General features: G+C 41.0%; 2 protein-coding genes across 54 annotated transcripts in view; both read left to right on the top strand.

Annotated features, from left to right (window-relative positions):
* The window catches only part of LOC101751153 (zinc-binding protein A33-like), a 30,497-nt gene extending 13,348 nt beyond the window's left edge, over positions 1-17,149 (top strand). For 3 of the 17 annotated variants that reach the window (XM_046904848.1, XM_040654320.2, XM_046904852.1), the window contains 6 exons: positions 1,182-1,208; positions 2,239-2,283; positions 2,441-2,479; positions 2,853-2,873; positions 3,677-3,703; positions 4,475-5,342. In XM_046904848.1, the coding sequence (XP_046760804.1) occupies positions 1,182-1,208; positions 2,239-2,283; positions 2,441-2,479; positions 2,853-2,873; positions 3,677-3,703; positions 4,475-5,013 (698 nt within the window). In that variant the 3' untranslated portion in view covers positions 5,014-5,342. Of the gene's footprint in view, positions 1-467; positions 495-1,181; positions 1,209-2,238; positions 2,284-2,437; positions 2,480-2,852; positions 2,874-3,676; positions 3,704-4,474; positions 5,343-10,850; positions 10,878-14,055; positions 14,101-14,254; positions 14,297-14,679; positions 14,701-15,509; positions 15,537-16,295 lie in introns of those variants that run through there. The other 14 variants (XM_046904849.1, XM_046904856.1, XM_040654317.2 and 11 more) reach the window with 12 other exon arrangements.
* The window catches only part of LOC112531052 (cingulin-like), a 42,177-nt gene continuing 28,050 nt past the window's right edge, over positions 7,022-21,148 (top strand). For 36 of the 37 annotated variants that reach the window (XR_005842231.2, XM_040654090.2, XM_040654087.2 and 33 more), the window contains exon 1: positions 19,641-19,693. Coding sequence is in view for 1 of the 37 variants with exons in the window: in XM_040654086.2 (XP_040510020.1) it covers positions 9,956-10,012 (57 nt within the window). In the remaining 36 variants the exon portion in view is untranslated. Of the gene's footprint in view, positions 7,151-9,935; positions 10,013-19,640; positions 19,694-21,148 lie in introns of those variants that run through there. The other variant, XM_040654086.2, reaches the window with a different exon arrangement.

Below are 21,148 nucleotides of genomic sequence, written 5' to 3'. Positions count from 1 at the left end.
AAAGAGAAAGAGAAAGAGAAAGAGAAAGAGAAAGAGAAAGAGAAAGAGAAAGAGAAAGAGAAAGAGAAAGAGAAAGAGAAAGAGAAAGAGAAAGAGAAAGAGAAAGAGAAAGAGAAAGAGAAAGAGAAATTAAATAGTCATCTCAGTGAGATAAGAGAAACAGCAAATAGAGTAATGGGGATTATTTCAAACTTAGAGAGAAGAGTCAAAGAGAAGCGTCAAAGTCTTTTCTCTGAGAGGGACAAGTATTGAAAATATAAGAGGAAGAACATTATTGAAAATTCCATTAGTTTTATGGATAAAATTATGCAATGCACAGGGTATGCAAACACACCATAATCACAAGCTGGACTAAGAATGGAAAGAATAGATGGAACAAAATGCACTGAAGAATGCAATCGTTCCATTGCAACATACTCTCTCTCTCTCTCCCTTTTTTCTCTCTCTCTTTTTTTTTTTTTTTCCAGTTAATCGTTCAAAGGATCCTGAAAGAGGTAAAGTGTAGGTTAGAGTAAAGTAAATATTGATGATTACAGATGTCTTCATTAGTGCTTGACTGTGCATCTGTTTGGAGTGTGTATTTCAGAGCTGCAATAGGTATATATGGCATCATAAGGTGACACAAATGTGATTCCCAGATGTTGTAAGTAATGAGTTAAATTGAGAGTATCAGAGACTTTGCAAATTTTGAGGTGTGTGTCTTGCTCTAATTTGGGGCTGAAATACAGTGTCATCACCAATATCCAGGACTCATCTGCATAAATAAAAAAAAAGCTAGCTGTGTACCCCTAGCACGCACAAAAGTCCCTAAATATCTTTGTAAGGGAAAGTGAATCTAGGCCCACAGCTCTATTTGCCATCAGAGGGCAACTCAAGGAGACAGCTCTTCTCTCCCAAGGCAGACCAAAAGAGAGGGGAAGAGGGAAGATGGATTCTGGGAGCTTTGGTTAGTAGTAAGTGGAATTTGAGCCAATGATCTGTTCTGGCAGTCACAAAGGGCTGAACCCTGTGGGTTCCTTCCAGCTCAGGATATTCTATGATTCTATTAATTACTCCTGGAGCTTCGAATCCATCCTGGGTGATCAACTGAAATAAGCACATTAGATTTGCTAACTAATATTTTTTGTTTGGATGGACGTATGAATAAGAACGCTAATCTCTGTTCTTTATTTCCTCTTTAGGGTTACTCATTCCTGATAACTCTAAAGGTAAGAGTTATGGTGTACAAATTAGTAAAAAACTAACATCTATGCCATATTCAACCTCTTATTCTTAGTAATGGGTACGTGCTTTCAGCTAATGCAGGATCTCAGAAGCCAGTTTGTAAGATTGCGTGTGTCTTCCATTTAAGTTAATATTGCCAAGAATCTCCATGACTCTGTCATCTACTGGATCTGCTGTGAGAGCAACACCAATGTGAAGGTGGTTAAAGAGTGACTTTTTGTCACCTGCCTCCATTTTCAAACAGTCACAAAGGAGTTTTAGTACAAGTACTTATCTTTCCTCCCTCCCTCCCTCCCTCCCTCCCTTCCTTCCTTCCTTCCTTCCTTCCTTCCTTCCTTCCTTCCTTCCTTCCTTCCTTCCTTCCTCCCTTCCTTATATAGTTACTGTTTCCTAACAAGAATAAATAAATAAATAAATAAATAAATAAATAAATAAATAAATAAATAAAAGAACTATTGGTTGAAAAGAAAAGTGCAGCAACCTAGCACAGCACCTAGACAGACAAGCATATCAACTAGTAAGACTTTTTTATCCATTCTTTTTGAGTATTCCTCTTAGATCCACCTCAACAGCTCCCTTCTACCTTTTGGCCTTTCCCGAAGTATCCTCCAGTAAAGTTGGCCCAAAATCTCTTAAAAGCTTCCTACGAGAAGCTTTAAACAACTCCCCCTTCTCCCCTGTCCTACTTAGAATAATTTTGCTGTCTTGTGGGATCCATGAAAACCATTTTCCCCCTTTCTAAACAATGAAGTCCTCGTTACAAAGGACTGCAAAGTACATTTGTTTCAATGTCTTGTGGCTAAACAGGTATTCCTTGCAGCATGTGGCACTAAGGCACTAAGGGACATAGTTTAGTGATGAAACAGATTGATGGTTGGACTTGATGATTTTCCAGCCTAAATGGACAAATAATTCTATGATTCTATCTTTCAAATAATTACTCCTGAAAGTTGAACTTTAGATGTTTTTTCTTTTTTTTTGTTTGTTTGTTTTTTTGTTTAATTTTACCTGCAGAAGATACCAAAATTTCAACTTCAGAAAAAATTGATGAGGAGAAAGGTAAGTGAAATTCTTTTTCAGCCTAAGAGGACAAATATTTCTTTGGTTCAATCTTTCATATAATTACCCCTGAAAGTTGAACAATACATGTGTTGTTTTTGGTTTTTGGTTTTTTTTTTACATTTTTTCTTTTCTTTTCTTTTTTTACCTTCGGAAGGTACCAATATCTCAATTTCAAAAGTTGACAAGGAGATAGGTAAGTGAATCTGTCCCCCACGTATTAGTCTTAAAGGAGCTTGCATGAGTGCTGAAAATTAAACGTAAAAGAATGCAATGCAATCAGTTCCATTGCAACATACTCTTATTCCTGCTGACGCTAAAATGTGTTGTTCTACTGACTTGCTCCTGATCCCTGCTGCTTGTTGTTTTCCAGCTGGCTGATGTTCTTGTCGCATTTAATTTCTCTGGAATGACAGTTTAACTCTGAGATTCTTGTCCTAATCTTATCTCGTCAAAAGACGACTGGTATCTCAGTGAGCTCTGTACCTTTGTCTTCCTTAATAGAAATGCTGAGATTTTAAAAAAGGTTGTATTTTAATTTAATCTGAGTGATTTGTATTCTTTTGCAGAATCCTTAAGGAGAAGAATTGGTAAGCTTTCCTGACCCTTGATTTGGTTTGTTTTTTGCAAGAAAACCGCAGAGAAAGGGAGATTTCTGCAGTCAGAAGGTCCCAGACTATTCCATTGCAATTCAGTGGGAAGGATTTTCCCACTGGGAGGTTATCCTCTGTGATATGAAGTGAAATTAGGGTGGAAAACATCTAACTTAAAAACGGCAGCAGAACACATAGTTAGGAGGTTGATGTAAGTTCTGTTGGTATGAGCCGTTGAATGGTGTTCTGTGCCAGTCCTTTCTATAATTTTTGGATGACAACCACATAATCTTGCAGATGACAAGGATGCTGAAGGCTTGATTGGCTTGATAGGCACTATTTTTCCTGCAGGGTTGTGAACATCACAGGACTTGTTTTAACTCGCTTGTGACATGCTTTATGCCAGGAAAAAGGATTACATACCAACACACCTTTTATTTTATGTTCTGGCATCTTGGCATCGTAGGAATTTAGTTGGAAATCTGAATCTGGTATCCTTCTGTCTTCCGCTCTGTAAATTTGAAGGAGAAATGGCTTGGAAAAAAAAAAAAAAAGCCCACACAGGAATAAGCCCCAGAATATTTAGCTCTGTGTTCCAGTAACACAAGATAAAACAGATTTTCCTTTCTGGATGTCTTTATTCTCTAAGGAAGAGTGAAGAGTGGATAGAAGCATCTCCTCTTGTTTGGTACCTGAAACCAAGGAAGCCAATAGCTGTATCATAAGATGTATGATGTGGAAAGGATCTTCTGAGCTGATTTGACTTTCTCACTTATTTCTTTTCATGTCTTTACCTGCAGAATACCAGGAGAAGCTTTTCTTTTTGGGTGAGAGCGCTTGAACTTGTTGGGAGTGGGAGAATCCTGGGTAATGTTCTCACTCTGACAACTGATCTTTACACGTGAAACAACACCCAAAAACGAGTTGTCTCATTTGCTCAAAGTTTTGTTTCTTAAGAAATCTTCTGTGCACCAGGAACAATGCACAGAGTGCATTCATAGCGGTGTGAATGCAACTTTTGCACAGCCCAGAGTGCCGCACACGCTCACTTGAGTGTCTTCATTGGTGACAAATTTGCAGTACAATCCACAGCGTTATTCCCTTCCGAAGTTAAGATCCTGTGCTACAGTGGCAAGTGTGTTCAGCCTGATTATTGGGCTTAATGATAGATGGAACAGAACATGTGGTGTCTTTGAGGCAAAGACTGCTGATTTCATTTCCATATATTTCCACCCATTTCCTCCCCTCAATCTTACTTTCTTGTCATTGCCACCACACTAGTGGTTACTGTCACCAGTGAAATCTGTGCCCTGCTGCACTGCACATCTCACTTCCCTATATCAGCATGTCAGATACAGACAGTGGGAGGGACTGAAAGTTGTCTCCGGCACACTTGTTTCTATTCATTGTGTAGGAGTTAAGGAAATAAGAATATAGTTGGATGGGTGTTCTTTTTGTTTGTTTTTTTTGTTTGTTTGTTTGTTTGTTTGTTTTTGGTTTTAATTTTGCTTTTGCTTTTGGAGTGATGATTCAGGTTGCCTGATCGACTATTATGCAGAGGAGGAGGAGCTAGTAAGATGATTTCTGCTTCTTTTCAGAACGTCTAATCTTAGATGCTGACACAGCTCACCCTAGACTGGAAGTCTTTGATGGAGGAAAGAGCGTAAAGGATACAGGGACTATGAGAAACGTGGCCATGAATAGCACAAGGTTCGACTCCCACATCTTCATCTTGGCAACTGAGGGTTTCATCACTGGCAAGCACTATTGGGAAGTGGATGTGGGAAAGAAAAATAACTGGAAACTGGGAGTAGCTTCTGAAGCTGTGACTAGGAAAGGGTCGGTGATTCTCTGCCCTAGAAATGGCTTTTGGGTCATGGCACTGTCTGATGGGATAGAGTACTGGGCCTGCACTGACCCTTGGACGCGTTTGAATGTAAGGTCAAAACCACAGAAGATTGGGATATTACTGGACATCTCAGCTGGACAGCTAACATTCTATGACATCCAAAGTGAAATGACTTTGTATACTTTCAGCATTGCTGAGAGTGACAAGAAGGGGAAGCTCTTTCCCTTTTTTTCTGTGGGTAGCAGCGTAGGAAAGAAAGACCCTGAGCCACTAAAACTGTGCCAGTAAGGCAAGTAGCCAGTGAAATCTGCTGAAGGCATTAACACAAGTAACTTCATGGAGAATGCTGTCTTGCTGTTTTGCCTCATTTTCTTTGGGTCTTCATGCCACTGTTGATTTGCACAGACCTTGGAACAGATCATGTGTCCCTTCATCTGCCTAGTGAGTCCCTCCATCATTTTAGGAACTGTTAAGGTGAATCTTTATTGGCACTACACTCTTGGGCTCGTGGATATACACACTGGAACTGCATCCTCATGTATACATTCACCTGTCAAACTACAATCTGCATTTTTGCTTTTAATGTGAAGAATAAAATCAGTGTTTTCCCAGACTGATTTACTGGTGTTTCTTCTTCCCATAGCTTTCTTTCTACACAACCTCGCAGCTGGTCTTTTCTAAAGACTGTTTGGGTTTTGTCCTAGACTTGGGCGTACTGTGCATGAAAACATGATATGAAAGCTACCCTAGAAAAAGTAAGATTCCTCATGTGACTTCATTGCTGTATGTCCAGTAAGGAGAATGTGGTGGATTCCTCGAGGGGATGTTCTGTTAACACAAGAACAAAGGGAAGTCCCTTATCATAATGTTTTGGGAAAGGGTTCTGTAGATCTCTCTATTCTTGTATCACCACTCCTCCGATGACCTAGCCTCGTGCATTCTTAAGGGAAACATCTAGCTTTCAAAGGAGTGCATGTTAGCCACTGTCTTTGCATGCAGGTCAGACCTCCCCCACGAATGCTTCATTATCTCCAGATCTTGAAAAGCATGGTCAGAGGCAAGGGCTCTGTTTGTCCTGACACGGGCCAAGTTTTGGTATTGGTCCAGGCTCATCTGGTCTGGAATTCCTTCCTTCTTCATGCATTTCTTTCCCTTGCCTGAAAACGACAATCTACTCCATAGTTCCATTTTTCTAACATTTTCCCTGATTCTTGTTGGTCAACTTCAAGCAGAAGACACCTGATTTTTCTGCACACAGGGGACACGTCTGCTATGCATTACTTTGGTTTTCCAAGGGTTTAGTGCTTGCCCTTGCCCTCTGCAATGGTAGATGAAAGCTCTGTGCCACGACAGCAATGGGGTCTGTGGGATCCGTTGCACCATCAGTGACCAAGCCTTCCAAACTAATTACCTGATCTTCTATGATTCTGGGCAATGCAGAGCTCCGGGTGCATGTGCAACGTCTGTGGTTGTGTGTTCAACCTTTGTGGTTGAGGTAAGTCATGCACGGCTTTTAGTATTACTGGAAGGTCGAAACAAAACAGAACAACCACCTCACAAAACCAAACAGGTGACAATTCAAAAGGCCCATGAACATGTACCTTAAAAGGAAGCCCACTCCTGTTCTTAACAATGACATTTGGATTACAGGAAAGGAGGTTATGAAGTATTTGGGCTCACAGGTAGACCCCTGGATCCACATGGCTGAGGAGTGGGAAAAAAAACAAGAGAAGCGTATTCCTGGGCACCTCATCCAAGCAGCTCTCACTCCACAATACCCATTCAGACTTAAAGTCACTGATAGTTTGGAAGGAGTGTCTCATCCTTTCTTTTCGGCATGTGTTCTTCTGCAAAGTAAAGAGGAAGCCACTAAAAACAACATTCTAATAAAAAGAAATCAAGATGTGAAATCTAGCTAAAATCATCTCATTTCCTATTCTGCCCAGAGCCTCACCCTTGTGATGAGAAGCAGCATAGCTACAGCTATGAAGCTGTGAAAGCACTGTCTCCATCTGCTTCTATATAATATATCCTCTTCCTCTCTTCCTACTTGGAAAAGCCATTTTTTTTTACTGACAACGAGATGTTAACTTTTTATTTCCACAAATCTTGCAATGTGATTACAGCTGTACATGACCAGCATCCCCCACATTCCCAGGTTTCACTTGCAATATTCTAACTAATCCTTATGTTCAGTCAGTGGTTTAATCCCGATAATATGTTGCCTTTGGACTTTGCTGTGAATGATTTCTTCAGTGTTGACACTGTGCTTAAGTCCCTGGTTATCAAGAAAAGCATTTTCATTTGGAGAAAAACAGAAGAGAAGGCTGAAAGATTTCTCTGGATTTGTTTGTCTCATCTGAAGTGGAACTCGACTATTTCTTCAAAGGCAGAAAACCTGAGATTCCTTTTTATTGGAGAACAGGTAAGCATGAGCAGGATCACGGCATTAATGGATATGGTTGTGATGGGACTTGATGGGTCAAGTTGATGACAGGACATGCAGATTTGAAGGTCTTTTCTAACCTAATTGATTCTAGGATCTTGTTATTGTTTAAAAAAACAAATCTGCACATAAACTCCATAGATCTTTCAAAATATGTACTGAATGTGAAGATACGGAGGAAGACAGTCATGATGTAGTTAATGGGGTACCTCCTGTTCTTCCATCCTATGAAGACTATTTCTTTCAGCTTCAAGTCACTTGCATGCAACTAATAAAGTGGAAAGTATCTCCACTGTCTCTCTAGAGTTTCCTTTCTCCTAATGTCAGTCTCTCACAGAATTAAAGTTCCCTGTGTTAATTTGACTGTACTTCCTATGGTTTGTAAGTAATCTTATGAAGAATGTTAGATAAACCTCTGAAAGAAAAAGGAAAAAGGATTGCTTATAAAACAGCCTATATTTTTGAAAAAGGAAGACTGTTAAAATGTCCACTTGCCACTGCTGTAATTATGGAGTGCTGGATTATTTCCTTGTGGTGACCACAAATAAGCTCAGTGAGGATGCATTACTTTATTTTATTAATATAGAGAACTGTTTAGCCCAGCAGAAGCTGCTGCAGTCATCAAGGGAAAGAATTCAATTGTGGATTCAAAGCCAAATATTTTCCCCATGATTACTGCTGTGTTGTGATACTCCTTCTGGCAGATTTGAGGGATTGACATGTTCTCAGAAAAGATACGGGGAGCTCAGCACAAAAGAAAACAAACAAAGTCCTAAAACATCTACCTCAATTGAATGCAAAAGTAGTACTCATCCGGTGAAAAGCTGGTGTCTATAGTGGAGATTTCCACATCTGAATTAGGCGCTCTGACTTCTGTTAACATACAGAAGTGATCAGTGTTGGAGTGGAAGTCATATCATCCTGAAGGGTATATCAAACAGAAATCCCATGAGCCTTGCCTCCTCCAGTCTCACTTTCAAGTAATACATAGCCATTTCGCAACAGGGGGGTGGAAGTTATAACTTGGGGTGAGGATTTTTCCCTTTCCTTCAAATTACGGCACCTAAAGAACTCCTGTGGGTTATGGCACCACCAAGAAGAAACAACCCAAATGCTGGCTTGTGTTGTTAATTACGAATAATGTTCCAGCAGTGCCTATTCTTCCTTTTCCTTAAAGAGTTAACTTTATAGGTCTCTAAAGCAGGGAGGCTTGAAAGGTTGAAACCTTTGTCCCTTCAAACGTTTAGTACTCATGATAAACATGATACTCCTAATATGTGAACATGATGAATGCTTAGTACTCTCGAGGTGTAACGTGGCAGGCAGATAAGCATCACACAGCTAATTGCTCACTCCCCCACAGTGGGATGAGAGAGGAAAGGTCAAAGTGCAAGAACACGTTGGTTGAGATAAGGATGGCTTAATATGAAAGACAGGGGAAAAGAAAAACAGAAGAAACACAAGCAGTTGCTCATTAGACGAGTTGACATCTAGAAGTCCCTTCCAACCTCAAGCATTCTGTGGCTCATCAGTGTTGTGAAAAAGGAGATAAGGAATTGCATTTGTGATGGAAGAATAGACCACAAAAATAAGTTACCCTGGGGAGTAGGAGAACAATAGCAAAAGAGAACTCATTGTTTCGTCTTGCGACAAGTGTGCTAGCAATCTGTCTCAGTGTCAAAATCAAGATGAGTAATTTAAAACAAACAGAAATGGGAGCTGATGAAGAAACACCAGAGAGAACATCTTGTATGGGCTGAGTCATGTTCTTTGCTTTGGAGAAATTAGTGAAGGTGACTGAAAGGATTCATGATTGCTAGAAACATCCTACCTTTATGTGGTTCAAAAAAAAACAGGACAAGGACAACAACAAGGGAAAGGAAAAGGAAAAGGAAAAGGAAAAGGAAAAGGAAAAGGAAAAGGAAAAGGAAAAGGAAAAGGAAAAGGAAAAGGAAAAGGAAAAGGAAAAGGAAAAGGAAAGGGAAAAGGAAAAGGAAAAGGAAAAGGAAAAGGAAAAGGAAAAGGAAAAGGAAAATTAAATCATCTAACTGAGGTAACATAGAAACAGCAAATAGAGTAATGGGGATTATTTCAAACTTAGAGAGAAGAGTCAAAGAGAAGCGTCAAAGTCTTTTCTCTGAGAGGGACAAGTATTGAAAATATAAGGGGAAGAACATTATTGAAAATTCCATTATTTTTATGGATAAAATTATGCAATGCACAGGGTATGCAAACACACCATATTCACAAGCTGGATTAAGAATGGAAAGAACAGATGGAACAAAATGCACTGAAGAAAGCAATCATTGTTTGGAATTGTCTTGAAGGTAGGTTGCAGGAGGTTCCATCATCAAAAACATGGAATCTCTGTGCCTTTCCGTGCCTACAGCGTGACCAAGGAATCAGAAACCACATGGAGGAATCTAGCTATGAGTGCACTTGAACTTTCATTTTAAGTGGCAGTCATGGCAGAAAATCACAAGTTCCAATTACAGTGTATGGTGCGGAATGGCATAAAATAGTTTGTTCCATCAAGTAATGGGCAATGTTTGGCATTTCATGCTCCTTCAGCATGAAAATACCTGACCAAGAAGAGAGTTTTCTGGGGTTTGTAGTTCTTATCCAGTTGATCCACAATGGGCCAATTGAATGGCATTCTTTTCTTTAAGAGCAATAACAGCATGTTTCTGAATCATGTGCTCAAGAATGGGTATTCCATAGGGTGCAGTTCCTTTGTTTCACCCAGTTCTTATTCCATTTTTAGTGAGTGCCATAGTGGAGAAGATGATAATCTCAGGGATCTACAATGTTCTGAGCAGCATACTGCGAACTCTCCCTATCCTATCAGGTAAGGGCTGTTGGATTGCCAATCCAAGTCTCTTTGGAATAAAAAAGACCAGACTGCAACTGTCTTTGTCAATAGAGCAGTGGGGACCGTGGACCTGGTTTGGAGAATGGAATGGAGGCAGAATGGGGATGGCAAGAAAAATAGCAGAGCTCACCAGATAAAACCATCTGCAGCGGTTTTCTTCTTTTCTTGTGACCAAGTAAGCATTAATGTGGATAACCTCAAGAGAAGGAAAATCCAGGGAGGTGCTGAGGTGGCTTTGGAGGGGTCAGGATCTCTGCTTGGCACTCAGAGTTCCCTAGAGCTGCAGGTGGGAATCGCCATTCCATGGACTGATTCTGCTGTAGAAATTACATGGTGCTCAGCCTGTTTGAAGAGTAAGGATTGTATGAAGCCTCCTTGTCACAGTCCATGTGCTTAGCTATTGGTAGGAGGGATGAGCCGTGTGGGTGCTTGCTGGATGTGGGAATGGCTTGCTGTAGGCCTTGGTGAACTTGGGCAGAGAACTCTTCCTTTTGGTCTTGCATGGCCAATCTTGCTTAAAGGTTTAATAGGTTTATAGGTTTAAAATACGTTTTAAGATTCTGGGAGCTTTGGTTAGTAGTAAGTGGAATTTGAGCCAATGATCTGTTCTGGCAGTCAAAAAGGGCTGAACCCTGTGGGTTCCCTCCAGCTCAGGATATTCTATGATTCTATTAATTACTCCTGGAGCTTCGAATCCATCCTGGGTGATCAACTGAAATAAGCACATTAGATTTGCTAACTAATATTTTTTGTTTGGATGGACGTATGAATAAGAACGCTAATCTCTGTTCTTTATTTCCTCTTTAGGGTTACTCATTCCTGATAATTCTAAAGGTAAGAGTTATGGTGTACAAATTAGTAAAAAACTAACATCTATGCCATATTCAACCTCTTATTCTTAGTAATGGGTACGTGCTTTCAGCTAATGCAGGATCTCAGAAGCCAGTTTGTAAGATTGCGTGTGTCTTCCATTTAAGTTAATATTGCCAAGAATCTCCATGACTCTGTCATCTACTGGATCTGCTGTGAGAGCAACACCAATGTGAAGGTGGTTAAAGAGTGACTTTTTGTCACCTGCCTCCATTTTCAAACAGTCACAAAGGAGTTTTAGTACAAGTACTTATCTTTCCTCCCTCCCTCCCTCCCACCCTCCCTCCCTCCCTCCCTCCCTTCCTTCCTTCCTTCCTTCCTTCCTTCCTTCCTTCCTTCCTTCCTTCCTTCCTTCCTTCCTTCCTTCCTTCCTTCCTTCCTTCCTTCCTTCCTTCCTTCCTTCCTTCCTTCCTTCCTTCCTTCCTTCCTTCCTTCCTTCCTTCCCTTCCTTCCTCCCTTCCTTCCTCCCTTCCTTCCACCCTTCCTTCCACCCTTCCTTCCTTCCTTCCTTCCTCCCTTCCTTCCTCCCTTCCTTCCTTCCTTCCTTCCTCCCTTCCTCCCTTCCTCCCTTCCTCCCTCCCTTCCTCCCTTCCTCCCTTCCTCTCTTCCTTCCTTCCTTCCTTCCTTTCTTCTTTCCTTCTTCCTTTCTTCCTTTCTTTTTCATGTCTTTTCTTTCCATATTTACTTCCTTTTTTCTTTCCTTCTATCCTATTTTGTTCCTTTCTATCCTCCTTTTATTCTTTTATTCTTTCTTCCTTCCTTCCTTTCTTCCTTTCTTCCTTTCTTCCTTTCTGCCTTTCTTTCCTTTCTTCCTTTTTCCAGAAAGATTTCTAGAGAAACCAGAAGAGCTGTTTGGATCTCTTCTCTGCTTGCCTGTTTAAAGTAGCAGAGCAGATGACATCTAGAAGTCCCTTCCAACCTCAAGTATTCTGTGGCTCATCAGTGTTGTGGAAAAAGAGATAAGGAATTGCATTTGCTATGGAACTATCGAGCACAAAAATGAGTTACCCTGGGGAGTAGGAGAACAAAAGCAAAAGAGAACTCATTGTTTCATCTTGTGAGAAGTGTGCTGGTGAGAAAAAGAAAAAGAAAAAAAATAAAAAAGACAGACAAAGAGAAAAAGAAAAAGGAAAAAATAAAAGGAAGAGAAAAGGAAAAGGAAAAGGAAAAGGAAAAGGAAAAGGAAAAGGAAAAGGAAAAGGAAAAGGAAAAGGAAAAGGAAAAGGAAAAGGAAAAGGAAAAAGAGAAAGAGAAAGAGAAAAAAGAAAAGGAAAAAGAAAAAAAAGGGAAAGGGAAAGGGAAAGGGAAAGGGAAAGGGAAAGGGAAAGGGAAAGGGAAAGGGAAAAGGGAAAGGGAAAGGGAAAGGGAAAGGGAAAGGGAAAGGGAAAGGGAAAGGGAAAGGAGAAGAAGAGAAAGGACAAGGAAAAGAAGAAGAAAAAGAACGAGAAAAAGAAAGAGAAAAAAGAAAAAAACGGAAAAAAAGAAAATGGAAAAGGAAAAGAAAAGAGAATGGAAAAGGAAAAGGATAAGAAGAAGGAAAAGGAAAAGGAAAAGGAAAAGGAAAAGGAAAAGGAAAAGGAAAAGGAAAAGGAAAAAGAGAAAGAGAAAGAGAAAGAGAAAAAAGAAAAGGAAAGGAAAAAGAAAAAAAAAAGGGAAAGGAAAAGGAAAAGGGAAAGGGAAAGGGAAAGGGAAAGGGAAAGGGAAAGGGAAAGGCAAAGGCAAAGGGAAAGGGACAGGGAAAGGGAAAGGGAAAGGGAAAGGGAAAGGGAAAGGAAAAGGAAAAGGAGAAGAAGAAAAGAAAGGAAAAGGAAAAGAAGAAGAAAAAGAACGAGAAAAAGAAAGAGAAAAAAGAAAAAAAACGGAAAAAAAGAAAATGGAAAAGGAAAAGAAAAGAGAATGGAAAAGGAAAAGGATAAGAAGAAGGAAAAGGAAAAGGAAAAGGAAAAGGAAAAGGAAAAGGAAAAGGAAAAGGAAAAGGAAAAGGAAAAGGAAAAGGAAAAGGAAAAGGAAAAGGAAAAGGAAAAGGAAAAGGAAAAGGAAAAGGAAAAGGAAAAGGAAAAGGAAAAGGAAAAGAAGAAGGAAAAGAAAAAGAAAAAGAAAAGAAAAAGAAAGAGAAAATGTGAAGGTGGTTAAAGAGTGACTTTTTGTCACCTGCCTCCATTTTCAAACAGTCACAAAGGAGTTTTAGTACAAGTACTTATCTTTCCTCCCTCCCTCCCTCCCACCCTCCCTCCCTCCCTCCCTTCCTTCCTTCCTTCCTTCCTTCCTTCCTTCCTTCCTTCCTTCCTTCCTTCCTTCCTTCCTTCCTTCCTTCCTTCCTTCCTTCCTTCCTTCCTTCCTTCCTTCCTTCCTTCCTTCCTTCCTTCCTTCCTTCCTTCCTTCCTTCCTCCCTTCCTCCCTTCCTTCCTCCCTTCCTTCCTTCCTCCCTTCTTCCCTTCCTCCCTCCCTCCCTCCCTCCCTTCCTCCCTTCCTCCCTTCCTCCCTTCCTTCCTCCCTTCCTTATATAGTTACTGTTTCCTAACAAGAATAAATAAATAAATAAATAAATAAATAAATAAATAAATAAATAAATAAAAGAACTATTGGTTGAAAAGAAAAGTGCAGCAATCTAGCACAGCACCTAGACAGACAAGCATATCAACTAGTAAGACTTTTTTATCCATTCTTTTTGAGTATTCCTCTTAGATCCACCTCAACAGCTCCCTTCTACCTTTTGGCCTTTCCCGAAGTATCCTCCAGTAAATTTGGCCCAAAATCTCTTTAAAGCTTCCCACGAGAAGCTTTAAACAACTCCCCCTTCTCCCCTGTCCTACTTAGAATAATTTTGCTGTCTTGTGGGATCCATGAAAACCATTTTCCCCCTTTCTAAACAATGAAGTCCTCGTTACAAAGGACTGCAAAGTACATTTGTTTCAATGTCTTGTGGCTAAACAGGTATTCCTTGCAGCATGTGGCACTAAGGCACTAAGGGACATAGTTTCGTGATGAAACAGATTGATGGTTGGACTTGATGATTTTCCAGCCTAAATGGACAAATAATTCTATGATTCTATCTTTCAAATAATTACTCCTGAAAGTTGAACTTTAGATGTTTTTTCTTTTTTGTTTGTTTGTTTGTTTTTTTGTTTAATTTTACCTGCAGAAGATACCAAAATTTCAACTTCAGAAAAAATTGATGAGGAGAAAGGTAAGTGAAATTCTTTTTCAGCCTAAGAGGACAAATATTTCTTTGGTTCAATCTTTCATATATTTACCCGTGAAAGTTGAACAATACATGTGTTGTTTTTGTTTTTTTGTTTTTTTTTACATTTTTTTCTTTTCTTTTCTTTTTTTACCTTCGGAAGGTACCAATATCTCAATTTCAAAAGTTGACAAGGAGATAGGTAAGTGAATCTGTCCCCCACGTATTAGTCTTAAAGGAGCTTGCATGAGTGCTGAAAATTAAACGTAAAAGAATGCAATGCAATCAGTTCCATTGCAACATACTCTTATTCCTGCTGACGCTAAAATGTGTTGTTCTACTGACTTGCTCCTGATCCCTGCTGCTTGTTGTTTTCCAGCTGGCTGATGTTCTTGTCGCATTTAATTTCTCTTTATCCCTCCTGGATGACAGTTTAACTCTGAGATTCTTGTCCCAATCTTATCTCGTCAAAAGACGACTGGTATCTCAGTGAGCTCTGTACCTTTGTCTTCCTTAATAGAAATGCTGAGATTTTAAAAAAGGTTGTATTTTAATTTAATCTGAGTGATTTGTATTCTTTTGCAGAATCCTTAAGGAGAAGAATTGGTAAGCTTTCCTGACCCTTGATTTGCTTTGTTTTTTGCAAGAAAACCGCAGAGAAAGGGAGATTTCTGCAGTCAGAAGGTCCCAGACTATTCCCATTGCAATTCAGTGGGAAGGATTTTCCCACTGGGAGGTTATCCTCTGTGATATGAAGTGAAATTAGGGTGGAAAACATCTAACTTAAAAACGGCAGCAGAACACATAGTTAGGAGGTTGATGTAAGTTCTGTTGGTATGAGCCGTTGAATGGTGTTCTGTGCCAGTCCTTTCTATAATTTTTGGATGACAACCACATAATTCTTCTTGCAGATGACAAGGATGCTGAAGGCTTGATTGGCTTGATAGGCACTATTTTTCCTGCAGGGTTGTGAACATCACAGGACTTGTTTTAACTCGCTTGTGACATGCTTTATGCCAGGAAAAAGGATTACATACCAACACACCTTTTATTTTATGTTCTGGCATCTTGGCATCGTAGGAATTTAGTTGGAAATCTGAATCTGGTATCCTTCTGTCTTCCGCTCTGTAAATTTGAAGGAGAAATGGCTTGGAAAAAAAAAAAAAAAAGCCCACACAGGAATAAGCCCCAGAATATTTAGCTCTGTGTTCCAGTAACACAAGATAAAACAGATTTTCCTTTCTGGATGTCTTTATTCTCTAAGGAAGAGTGAAGAGTGGATAGAAGCATCTTCTCTTGTTTTGTACCTGAAACCAAGGAAGCCAATAGCTGTATCATAAGATGTATGATGTGGAAAGGATCTTCTGAGCTGATCTGACTTTCTCACTTATTTCTTTTCATGTCTTTACCTGCAGAATACCAGGAGAAGCTTTTCTTTTTGGGTGAGAGCGCTTGAACTTGTTGGGAGTGGGAGAATCCTGGGTAATGTTCTCACTCTGACAACTGATCTTTACATGTGAAACAACACCCAAAAACAAGTTGTCTCATTTGCTCAAAGTTTTGTTTCTTAAGAAATCTTCTGTGCACCAGGAACAATGCACAGAGTGCATTCATAGCGGTGTGAATGCAACTTTTGCACAGCCCAGAGTGCCGCACACGCTCACTTGAGTGTCTTCATTGGTGACAAATTTGCAGTACAATCCACAGCGTTATTCCCTTCCGAAGTTAAGATCCTGTGCTACAGCGGCAAGTGTGTTCAGCCTGATTATTGGGCTTAATGATAGATGGAACAGAACATGTGGTGTCTTTGAGGCAAAGACTGCTGATTTCATTTCCATATATTTCCACCCATTTCCTCCCCTCAATCTTACTTTCTTGTCATTGCCACCACGCTAGTGGTTACTGTCACCAGTGAAATCTGTGCCCTGCTGCACTGCACATCTCACTTCCCTATATCAGCATGTCAGATACAGACAGTGGGAGGGACTGAAAGTTGTCTCCGGCACACTTGTTTCTATTCATTGTGTAGGAGTTAAGGAAATAAGAATATAATTGGATGGGTGTTCTTTTTGTTTGTTTTTTTTGTTTGTTTGTTTTTGTTTTTAATTTTGCTTTTGCTTTTGGAGTGATGATTCAGGTTGCCTGATTGACTATTATGCAGAGGAGGAGGAGCTAGTAAGATGATTTCTGCTTCTTTTCAGAACGTCTAATCTTAGATGCTGACACAGCTCACCCTAGACTGGAAGTCTTTGATGGAGGAAAGAGCGTAAAGGATACAGGGTCTATTAGAGATGTGGCCATGAATAGCACAAGGTTCGACTCCCACATCTTCATCTTGGCAACTGAGGGTTTCATCGCTGGCAAGCACTATTGGGAAGTGGATGTGGGAAAGAAAAATAACTGGAAACTGGGAGTAGCTTCTGAAGCTGTGACTAGGAAAGGGTCGGTGATTCTCTGCCCTAGAAATGGCTTTTGGGTCATGGCACTGTCTGATGGGATAGAGTACTGGGCCTGCACTGACCCTTGGACGCAATTGAATGTAAGGTCAAAACCACAGAAGATTGGGATATTACTGGACATCTCAGCTGGACAGCTAACATTCTATGACGCCCAAAGTGAAATGACTTTGTATACTTTCAGCATTGCTGAGAGTGACAAGAAGGGGAAGCTCTTTCCCCTTTTTTCTGTGGGTAGCAGTGTAGGAAAGAAAGACCCTGAGCCACTAAAACTGTGCCAGTAAGGCAAGTAGCCAGTGAAATCTGCTGAAGGCATTAACACAAGTAACTTCATGGAGAATGCTGTCTTGCTGTTTTGCCTCATTTTCTTTGGGTCTTCATGCCACTGTTGATTTGCACAGACCTTGGAACAGATCATGTGTCCCTTCATCTGCCATCATTTTAGGAACTGTTAAGGTGAATCTTTATTGGCACTACACTCTTGGGCTCGTGGATATACACACTGGAACTGCATCCTCATGTATACATTCACCTGTCAAACTACAATCTGCATTTTTGCTTTTAATGTGAAGAATAAAATCAGTGTTTTCCCAGACTGATTTACTGGTGTTTCTTTCTTTCTTTCTACACAACCTCGCAGCTGGCCTTTTTTAAAGACTGCTTGGGTTATGTCCTAGACTTGGGCGTACTGTGCATGAAAACATGATATGAAAGCTATCCTAGAAAAAGTAAGATTCCTCATGTGACTTCATTGCTGTATGTCCAGTAAGGAGAATGTGGTGGATTCCTCGAGGGGATGTTCTGTTAACACAAGAACAAAGGGAAGTCCCTTATCATAATGTTTTGGGAAAGGGTTCTGTAGATCTCTCTATTCTTGTATCACCACTCCTCCGATGACCTAGCCTCGTGCATTCTTAAGGGAAACATCTAGCTTTCAAAGGAATGCATGTCAGCCACTGTCCTTGCATGCAGGTCAGACCTCCTCCACGAATGCTTCATTATCTCCAGATCTTGAAAAGCATGGTCAGAAGCAAGGGCTCTGTTTGTCCTGACACGGGCCAAGTTTTGGTATTGGTCCAGGCTCATCTGGTCTGGAATTCCTTCCTTCTACATGCACTGATGACTATATCCCCAGAGAATGGCTTCTGGGTCATAGGGTTAGCAGATGGAGAAGAGTATTGGGCCCACACAGATCCTTGGACTTGTTTGATTGTGAGAGGTAGACCAGAGAAGATTGGGATCTTTCTGAACATCTCTGCCAACAAGCTTTCATTCTATAATGCCAAAAACAAACAAACAAACAAACAAACAAAAAACAAACAAACAAAAAAAACCAAAACGCCAACCCCTCCCCCCCCCAAAAAAACACCCCACCAGTTTTGTACATTTTTACTAGTATTTGTGGTAGCAGGCAGGAAAGGTAATTTATTCCCTTCTTCTCAACAGGTTCTAGTGCTTCAGTGTTTGACACTGAGCCATTGAAAATTGTGCAAATGTGTGATGATGACTGATTGTATGACTAAAATACAGATTGCAGTGCGGAAGTAAAGCTGACATAAAACCTTGATGTTCCAGCATAGTTGTTCTGCTGCTTAATTCTATGCACTCCAGACTTATTTTGGGGTTTGCTTTCTTCACCAGCTTTCTATACTAATAACAAGAGTCATCAGTTTCTTCCCTGCCACTGGGAGAATTCAGTCACAGCCTTCATGGATGGATAATGTCAGTCTTAATCCCTGCCTTTTATAATACCAAAGCATTATGCAGCCATCTTGTTCCTACCTAGGATCTGCTTAACTTTTAGTCAGTGGTCTGGCATCTTTCTTGCCCTGGTACTGAAAGGTACAAAAGAGGAAGTTTTTTACACAGAGGGGGGTGAAACACTGGAACGGGTTGCCCAAAGAGATTGTGGATGCCCCATTCCTCGATGCATTCAAGATCAGAGAAGAGACTGTTGTCAAAAAAAGCCCCTGAGTTTGTGATTCCCAAGAGAAACTGCCTACACAACCCAATATTTTCATGAGATTGAAAGCAAGTATTTCAGTAATTGTTTCCCTTTGTTTTAGAAGGCATTCCAACAATCCCGAGAGGGTACATTTAGAATGGGTATAAAGAAGGAATTCTTCACAGTGATCATAGAGAGACAGTGGAAGACATTACTCTGAGACGCTGCGACTGCTGTGTCAGCAGAATTGTTCTCAGTTAGGTTTGATAGGATTTGAGCAAGCTGCTCCAGAGGGGAGATGTGTGTTTCCATGGCATGAAGGTTAGACAAGATGATCTTAAAGGGTCCCTTCCTACCCAAATCATTCTATGATTCCAGGAAACGAAAGCAAGTAAAACTGTAAGAGCAAGTAGAGGACTGTGTGAAGGAAGATCATGAGATGCATTTTAAGAATGTTTTTTTTTTGGCAGAAGCCCAGCAGCAGGTGTGGGAAAGTTGTTAGACGGAGATATTATGCCAAGCACACACAAAAAATTCTTCCATGGTGGTGTTTAAGAGATGTTTAGATGTTCTGTTAAGGGGAATGGTTTACTGAGGAAATACTGGAGGTAGGTAGAAGTTTGGAGTGGATGATCCTGGAGGTCTTTACCAACTCTGGGGATTCAATGACTCTGTGCAATGAAAAAGGAATAAATCATAGTTTTGGCTCCTTCTGCTAAGATTGTTTGTGTATTTGGTAGTGTCTGTTCAAGGACTTTTCAAGAAAGTAATCTGTTTTACTGTGATATCAGTGGAGTGACCTATTCCTGAAATTACAGCTGTTTTTCTCTGAGGGGTCAACCTGCACTGTGCAGTAACCATTCCTACATTATTCGTACCAGAGGCATATGTAAGATAACTCCACCAGCACAGCATGTATGTCTTGCAAATGTGCAGAGTACAAGCAGGCATTCCTTAAAGAGAGGCACAACACTCCAACAAGAATTACATTTGGAACAACACTTGCCCAGGGTGATAAAAATTCTTCTGCCAGGCAGTGAAAGGGCAAGGGCCGAGATCAGAGCAGTTTTTATGAGCCTTCATTCCTGTAATTGCACAAAGTCCAGCAACACTGTACACTTCCAGTAACTGCATTGTTTTAGTTCAAGTGAAAGCCTGTTCAACCGAGAGACACCACGGAGGTGAGAATTCTTTCGAGGTACGTTACCGCATTTTTATATACATTCAGAATTATTTTTTAAGAGTGCATCACTCTGTGGGAAAAAAAATTCCTCATATTGCAGAGTGTTCTATGCAACCTGTTTTTCCTTTCTGACTATGGAGGGATAAAAGAAAAAGGTGGAACATAGTCTAAAGGAATGAAGCTGTCTTTAATTGTGTTAAAGCCCTGAGGAGAACAGCTTGGGGATTCTGGTGGATGAGAAGCTGGACATGAGCCAGCAGTGTGTGCTTGCAGCCCAGAAGGTCAGACTATATCCTGGGCTGCATTAAAGAAGGGGTGGCCAGCAGGGAGAGGGAGGTGATTGTGCCCCTCTACCCAGCTTTTGTGAGGCCCCATCTGGAGTGCTGGGTCCGAGCCAGGGCCCCCAGCACAGGAAGGATGTGGAGCTCTTGGAATGGATCCAGAGGAGGGCCACTGAGATGATCAGAGGGCTGGAGCACCTCTCCTCTGAGGAAAGGTTGAGGGAACTGGGCTGGTTTAGCTTGGAGAAGAGAAGGCTCCGGGGAGACCTCATTGTGGCCTTCCTGTACTTGAAAGGGAGCATATAAACTGGAGGGGGAATGACTGCTTACACAGCTAGATAGTTATAGGAAAAAGATGAAGTTTTTTACACAGAGGGGGGTGACGCACTGGAACAGGTTGCCCAAGGAGACTGTGGATGCCCCATTCCTCAATGCATTCAAGATCAGGCTGGATGTGGCTCTGGGCAGCCTCTTCTGGTGGTTGGCGACTCTGCACATAGCAGGGGGCTGAAACTAGATGATCTTTGGGGTCCTTTTCAACCCAGGCCATTCTGTGATTTAATGATTCTGTGACTGAAATACCTAGACTTCTGCTGGTGACACCAGGCTCAGCGCCACATATTGGTCAGCTGGGGCTGATTGTTCCTTCCACTATATTTTCCTGCTGATGGAAGGATAGAAGAAAGCACTACCTGTGCCTCAGACCCGCTAAGCAATTGCCCCAGTACTCCAAATTCTCTCATGAGTGCTCTTGGACTTCTATTCTAAATCCAGTCCGTTTTGCCCATGATGTCAATTGGTAAGCAATTTCCCTCTCTTTGTCTCCATCAGGATCTTCGTTGTCCTTTTTCCTTCCTGATTAGCAGAGGAGGGGAAATAGGAGAGAGTGACTTGGTGGTGCCAGTCCAGGTTTACAGGCCACAGACCTTTCTAGATAGCTTGGTCAGGATCACTTCCTGCACTGGAGTTAGTTTGAAGGGAAAGGCAGAATATGGCCGTATTCTGTGTTGCCGTGGAAAAGAGTGGCAGGTGTCAAGCACTTCCTGTTGCATCTGGAGGGTGCCAAAAGTGTTTGGCATTTTGACCTTTTGAGTGAGTGAGAGGATACTCTGACAGCTGCACTGCGCATGAATTGTGAAGTGATCATCTGGAGGCCATCTGGTCATCCCACTGACTCGGCCTGCTGTAC

Source organism: Gallus gallus, chromosome 31, assembly GCF_016699485.2.
Source record: "Gallus gallus isolate bGalGal1 chromosome 31, bGalGal1.mat.broiler.GRCg7b, whole genome shotgun sequence".
NCBI lineage: Eukaryota > Metazoa > Chordata > Aves > Galliformes > Phasianidae > Gallus > Gallus gallus.
Note: the sequence above shows the minus strand (reverse complement) of the source record. Positions and strands in the feature narration are given on the sequence as shown.